At 42.2% G+C, this 7,187-nt stretch overlaps 1 protein-coding gene across 2 annotated transcripts; it reads left to right on the top strand.

Moving 5' to 3' along the window:
• Positions 1 to 2,428: 2,428 nt before the first annotated feature.
• Positions 2,429 to 6,777, top strand: rheb (Ras homolog, mTORC1 binding). 2 transcript variants are annotated; one of them, XM_085930844.1, is made up of 8 exons: positions 2,429 to 2,715; positions 3,355 to 3,426; positions 4,814 to 4,881; positions 5,064 to 5,146; positions 5,211 to 5,267; positions 5,346 to 5,393; positions 5,469 to 5,550; positions 5,703 to 6,777. In XM_085930844.1, the coding sequence occupies exons 1-8, from the start codon at positions 2,664 to 2,666 to the stop codon at positions 5,793 to 5,795; spliced, it is 555 nt and encodes a 184-aa protein (XP_085786970.1). In that variant the 5' UTR covers positions 2,429 to 2,663; the 3' UTR covers positions 5,796 to 6,777. The 2 variants fall into 2 exon arrangements, with proteins under 2 accessions (XP_085786970.1, XP_085786971.1); XM_085930845.1 differs by having other exon boundaries at positions 5,661 to 5,808.
• Positions 6,778 to 7,187: the final 410 nt, after the last annotated feature.

The raw sequence follows: 7,187 nt of genomic DNA, 5'->3' as shown, positions 1-7,187 counted from the left end.
CCAGCTGTTCAAATCCAAACAACCTAAAAAAATTAGAGCCTTATTAAAAAAATAATAATTGTGTGTGTTCAAGGAAAACAGCAGCGGAGATTCTTTTACCAGCAGAGCATTGTGCACATGCTGAGACGTGAGCGCCTTCCTCTGAGTTAAATACATATGCAATTCGATTTTCACAAGCGTGGGTCCAGGTGCCCGTCGGTGGCCCCAGTCCAGCTGGAGGATGTGGCCCATTTGCTTCGGCTGGCATGCTGGCTGGAATACTAACAGAGTGTGACAAGGCTCCAACTCCTGTCTAGTGTCCACCAGAAAGCATGACTACAGGATTATGCAAGACTGTCTTCCACTTTTGAGGGGTGTACATTTTAGGGGGGTTATTGGCTTTCTCAAAAATTATTCCAGTTGGAACCAAAATGTGGAATCACACTACTACAGCGCAATAGTTATGATGCTGATCTCTGAAAATGGAATGGAAAATAAAGATAGCAAGTCATCAAGCGGAACCTACAAAGAATTTAGTTTTGTCCACATAGAAATTTGCTTATGTTACCTAACAAAATGGAGTACACCAAAAGGATTAGTCAACCAAGTGGAGAGTCCGATTGCTTTTGGATCAAGGTCAGATTTCATTTTTACCACAACGGGATCCCGCCAACTTTTGTTTGGTAGTCTTAGATCAGTTTGTTTGGCCTTTAATTTTCTTAATCAGCCCATTCTGATTAAAACTTATTAAAGGTTTTCAATGCAAAATCATCCTCATTTTCTGGCCATCTGCGTCGCAAAGAGCTTAATGTATTATTTCACCAAGGCTAATTTTAAGCCTTTTTATGACAGTGAAACAATCTTGTCACACACCTGTTGCTAGTTCTGCAGAGGGGTATTAATTGTCGGGCCTGTGTCAGCACACTCTAATCCTTGGCCATTATTACCAGTGTGACCTATTTCTGCTCATCATTTTGTGGATGTGTAGGGAATGCACTGTCGGTGCCTTACAGCTTTCTCCATACACTCTCCCCTTTTTTGATCGCCAATGTCATAGAGAACAAATGGCCTGCTGCTGACATGCTGATTTCTTCCCTCGTGTGCTGAGAAGCGTGTGTGCAGGTAAAACACTATGGCTTTAGGCGTTTTGGTAATTGAGTGCTACAGGGGGTCAGAAAAATGACTTTTGTAATGATTGAAAATTAGCATGAGAAACATTGGATCTGTCTTGCAAGTAAACGTCAAAAGAGCAATGCCATCCTCTCACCACCTTTGCCTGGAATTCCACCATCTGCCCGCCGGGCTTAACCCACTAATTGTGGCCTCACTTCCTCCGCTGTTGTTGCATGCCTGCGGCTCGCTTTTCCAAGCCACGGTTATATTAAGAAGCGGGTGTTTTAGTTGAACGGACGTCATGCTATCAGCTGAAATGATCAGTTTGTGTGTACCGGCCGCCTGATTGATGGTGCCTGAGGTTCCTGTGGCCCTGTGTGGAAGAGGCTTTGGCTGAGTTTGACTTCTTATTAGATAGTAACAAGGATGGAAGTAAACAGTAGTTAGGATGTGGGGTTGTCATGGAAATGTAAGAGTGATACACTATAATCGTTTTTGGAAGAATGACCGGCGCTGGGTGGGTTGTATTTGAGATGTGTGATGCAAAGAGGACATCTACTGGCTATCTTCTGTCATGACAAGTGAACTATTTTAAGGGGGGATGTTCTTTGTGAAGTTGGCGTAAAAAAAGCAAATCTATTTAACTAGTATTACAAGTACTACTTTTTAGATAGTACACTACGATTACAGCTGGTAATAATAGTAATCACACAAAATAATCACCAAATCACTTTACGGATAATATTTCTGTAAAAAATCAAATTTACGACTATTTTTACATTCGGGTAAAAATAAATGATTTAAAAGTATATAAATTTTACTAACCATTAATGTATTTACTTATGAAGATTTTGCAATTCAAATAAATATTTAGAATTATTTATATTGACTTTTAATTTGAAAGCGCTAATTGCTGTTAAAAATAAGATGATCACGATTGCGTTTTATTGAACAAATGAAATTCCCACCGCCTTAAATCGCTGCAGCTCTACCTCTATTGATGACGGAAAGGGCTATTATAATATCTACAATACAATACAATACAATACAATACAATACAATACAATACAATACACATGAATAAAATCGTGAATGAAAAAAATAAAACTGTCAAGATAACGTCGTGACCGCAGAAGCATCCCTGCTTCCTGACCCCTCAAAACGTCATCACGTCACAATGCCCGCGTCGACTAATCACATCCCCGACCCGAATTCTTATTGTATGACGAACAGCCACATTGTCCAATCGTATACTTACAATCGCCCTTGGAGCACGCCTTTTTTCTGGATTTAGCCAATCGGGACGGAGCATAATTACTAATTCATTACAATACGAAGGGGAGTGACGCAGTTGCTGAAAACCAAAAGCTTCGCGCGTAAGACCTGAAATAAACTCCGTAAATCTCCCCCGGGTGTCCGGCCACAAATCTCAGAAACAACGCAGAGGACATCGCCGGTTGTGTGGACTGGGGCTGTATGTGCCATTCGTTGCGCTCCTTGGGATTCGGGTGCCATTCCGGTTGGAGGTTGCGGTCGATCGCTAGGACTCGATGCGATAACCAGAGCGAGACATGCCGCAGCCTAAGTCACGAAAGCTCGCCATCCTCGGATACCGATCCGTAGGTGAGAACCGGTTACACGACAGGACTTGGGTTGTTCCTCCCTGGGTAAAGGATGCATGCTCCGGCCGGGGCTAGGCTGTAGCGGGCCCTGCGTACTCGCAGCATCCCTCCCTACACCAGGTGAAGGCGGCCCCGTCACCAGGCCTCCGCCTTAAAACCAAAACGGTCAACATTTTTGGCATACTTTCGCCGTCAAACGACGAAACCACACACCCCATACGCGACGAGCGGATGGATTTGACGCATGGCTTGCTGGTCATGTCACTGCGAGCTGGCGCAGTTGGAAAATTAAGGGGGGGGGGGGGTAGCGTGATGGATGCTTTGACTCTTCGGTTAATAATGTCTTTTTTTTTTTTTTTTTTTTAGTTACATAAACCTGCCATAGACAATGCTACATTTAGTTATCATCAGTGAAAACCAAATGTTCTAACGGTTAAGGGTTAATGTGTTTATATAACTATAATTTTTTATGCCCAAAAACAAGATAGGCCAAAAGTAGGTAAACGCTTGAAAGAATGTGTTCTTGATTACATTTACACTTATTGTTCTTGTATAACACGAGGTAATACATTCCACTCACCGAGGGTGTGAATAATTCTATGACGATGCAAAACCATTAATGCTTTTTCTTCTTTTACAGGAAAGTCCTCTTTGACCATTCAGTTTGTCGAGGGCCAGTTTGTCGATTCCTATGACCCCACAATAGAAAACAGTAAGTATGTGATGAGGATAATGACAATGTCAATTTTGTGGTCCTATTTACCATCAGAATTTTATTCGTTGTGAATTTGCATAGGGGATTTGCTTAAGGTTAGCAAATTCAACCAAATTTTTTACACAAATGCAATTGTTTCTCACAATTTAAAGTAGTTCCAGATGTCGTAGTACTGTGTGACACGCCTTCATCAAAAATATTCCAACAATCCTGAAATACTAAATGCTTTATACACTGATTTAACTCTGGCTGAACTTAGTCCATTTTGGGGAAGTGGTGCGGTCTCACCACGACCCCACGCCAATGACGTCGCCGAGTAAGGCTGTTGCTATCCACATCGACTAAAAAAATAAATAATGCAAAGTGCATGCAAGTTCCCACAAAGCCAGGCATTTTCTTTGTCAAAACAAGAGTTCATCACAAGCCGCTGAATTACTGTTTGAATATTTTCCCTTTCATCTCTGGGTTCTCTTAGTCCTAAAAAGTATATTCAATATTATTAATAAATAAATAGCGATTGGCTGGCAACCAGTTCAGGGTGTCCCCTGCCTACTGCCCAATGACGGCTGGGATAGGCTCCAGCATGCCTGCGACCCCGTGGGGACAAAGCGGTTCAGAAAATGGATGGATATATTTAATGTAACATGCTATTTTAGGTCACCATTAGATGGTGCACATTCTTTGTTATACCACTGGAGAGAGCGTGCGCACGACTAGTGCTCCACACACAGAATCACTGCTCTGTATTGTCCATATGGATGAATGCGAGTGTGAATGCCTTTTTGTCGTGCAATAGGCTGACAACCAGACCAGGGTGTACCGTGCCTCTTGAATAATGTCAGCTGGGATAGGCCCTAGGATGGATTTGATCAATATAAAAGGATCCGTGGATGTAGTGCAATCAGCGGACACATCACTAAACACAAATTCCCCTAATACTACAGTCACTTAAAAATTATGGCTCTTCACCTAGCTAAATGAGATAACTAAAGATTTACTTGATTATTTCCACTTGATGAATCAACAAGTACTATATTTGTATTCCAGCCATTCAGAGTGAATTTTCCATAATAGGATGATATCTTCAGCAATGTCTCAAATCTCCAACTGTCCAGCAGATGCTTCAAAGACTCCATTGATTCTACAGCCCAATGTTTTCCTGAAGGCCTCTTCATTTTTTTACCAATCCTGGCAAGCACGTGGTATGCCTCTATAAATAACTAGGAAGCAGTTACTGTAAAAACCAAGTGTCAGCGTTCTCCACAGGCACAATATCGAACCGTCCCTGCACCCGGTGAACCCACTCTCGATGGATCCACTCCAAAGCGGAAGTAAAGATGTTCCACCATCTCATGCGTTTTTCTTTTTCTTGTCCCGCCTGCAGCGTTTACTAAGATGATCACAATAAATGGACAAGAATATCATCTCCAGCTGGTGGACACGGCGGGACAGGTAGTACTCTTTCCATACATGCATCAAAATGCTGAGAAAAATAAATATTCACTGAGGGACTTCACACTGATAATATTTTTGCTTTGTCATAGAGCGTAATCCTTGTAATTCATTTTTTGATCAGATGTGCGACATACAACTAACTTGTATCAGTCTTTTATTGTATTGTTCTATCTCCACAGGATGAATATTCCATCTTCCCTCAGACGTACTCCATAGATATAAATGGCTACATCCTAGTCTATTCCGTGACATCCAATAAAAGGTGTGCTTTTACTTTGGTTAACAGTGGAGAACATAGCGGCAAAATGACCCATTATTTCTTGCAGCTTTGAAGTGGTCCAAGTGATTCATGAAAAACTGCTGGACATGGTGGGGAAAGTTCAGTGAGTACCACGTCATCGGTTTGTTCCGGAGCCCAAAACGGTATTAAAACGTGTCACTTTACTTCCCCCGCGCTACAGAGTTCCCATCATGCTTGTTGGAAACAAAAACGACCTGCACATGGAGAGGTACCTCATCAAACTATTTGCTGTGAATAAAGACAAGTGTACGTAATATTGTGGCCCCTGATTTTTATGTTCCAGAGTAATCAGCTGCGAAGAGGGGAAAGCATTAGCAGACTCCTGGAACGCTGCCTTCATGGAATCCTCGGCCAAAGAAAACCAGGTACCTGGTGGTGATGTGGTTCATTTTTGGAGAACTCGCCAGTTGTTGTAGGAGCTTGGGGATGATGAACAAAAAATATTCCCAAACATGTTTTATCTCACGGTTGGAAGTATTGTATGTGAGAGACGTGGAGTGTGCGGCTGTTTGTGCAGACGGCCGTGGAGGTTTTCCGCCGGATGATCTTGGAGGCAGAGAAAATGGACGGCGGCGCACAGCCTGGCAAGACGTCTTGCGCCGTCATGTAGGAGGCCAGCCACAACCGATGTGACTACACATATATCAGGGATGAGACTTTTCCGCAGATCCGTGGATTTCCATTTTTTTTTTTCCGTCATCATTCCGTATCATTTTTGTGAATTGTGTAAATCCATTGAGAAATCTTTGTGTGTGTGTGTGTGTGTGTGTGTGTGTGTGTGTGTGTGTGTGTGTGTGTGTGTGTGTGTGTGTGTGTGTGTGTGTGTGTGTGTGTGTGTGTGTGTGTGTGTGTGTGTGTGTGTGTGTGTGTGTGTGTGTGTGTGTGTGTGTGAAATGCAGTTTGTAAAATTTGTGTCATCTCAAGCTTAACACTTTACCGTGTTCGTGGTTTCCATAGATTAAAGGAACTGAAATCTTTCAGCAAACTCTTCTCTATACGGAGAAGAGATTTCTGAAACACTCGTCCTTGAAGTGCTTTACACAGGCAAGCAGGACAGGCAGCATCCAAAAACGAAACGTTTTGATTTCTCCATAAGTGTATATATATATCATCGGCCCCCGAGACCCCCGGCTACTTTTCAGTGTTTTTTCACATTTGCCATTCTCATCCCTGATATATACATACACACATGCACACATAAACAAGAATACAGATGAGGCAACTGCACTGCACTAGGATATCCCGTTTTACTTGAAGGCTAGTTAACGCCACTTCTCCACCGCGCCGGGTCCTGAATATTCTCCATGGCTCCGGAACCCGTTGTTTATCAGTTTTGTTATCCATGTTTTTCTTTTGTTGTGCTTGTTGTGGAAGCGGGGCAAGTGGCGCTCTTTAATTTCATCACAAACCATGGACCAGAACAAGCCTTTTCCCCAACATATGTTCATTTGATTCGTTTCCATATAGCAGTTAGTGTCAGACAAATAGTAGTAGACAAACATACAGAAAATGTCATCCATTTTTTAAAGTTGAAAATGTTGTACAAATGTTTTGGATTGTAATCATTAAAACCAAAAGTGGTTATGTAAAAAGCACTTGTCCACTGTTTCTTTCCCTTTTTTTTTTTTTTTTTTAATCCTTCAAAATCTTCGTCCTCCGTGTCACTTACAAACAAAGCCGCTAATGTTGACGGTAGTACGTGGGGCCCTTCGTCATTTAGTGATTGAATCTTTTGTCCTTTATATAAACAACCGCCGCACCGCTGATGTTACATCCCTTGCTACATAGCGGTTCGTTTATCGCGGTTGCCCCTTTTTTATTTTTAAAATTTGTGAAAAAATTCACATATGATGCCTCAGTATAAGTCGCCCCCACCCAAACTAAAAAAACAACCCACGACTTATCGTCCTAAAAATCTGGTACTCTGGCAGATAACAGCAAGAACAAATTAATTACCGGGAGGGCCAAATGCTGCCATCTCAATGGCTGCGCCTGAAAACGA

This window comes from Syngnathus leptorhynchus, chromosome 14, assembly GCF_054491065.1.
Source record: "Syngnathus leptorhynchus isolate UIUO chromosome 14, UIUO_Slep, whole genome shotgun sequence".
Taxonomy (NCBI): Eukaryota; Metazoa; Chordata; class Actinopteri; order Syngnathiformes; family Syngnathidae; genus Syngnathus; species Syngnathus leptorhynchus.
The sequence above is the reverse complement of the archived record's forward strand: the minus strand, read 5'-3'. Positions and strand labels throughout refer to the sequence as shown.

Bases quoted from the DNA above. Each gene is read 5' to 3' on its own strand.
- rheb (XM_085930844.1), top strand. From the start codon at position 2,664: ATGCCGCAGCCTAAGTCACGAAAGCTCGCCATCCTCGGATACCGATCC. The intron at 3,427-4,813 runs GTAAGTATGTGA...TCCCGCCTGCAG, and splicing joins TGACCCCACAATAGAAAACA to CGTTTACTAAGATGATCACA. The intron at 5,147-5,210 runs GTGTGCTTTTAC...TATTTCTTGCAG, and splicing joins TCCGTGACATCCAATAAAAG to CTTTGAAGTGGTCCAAGTGA.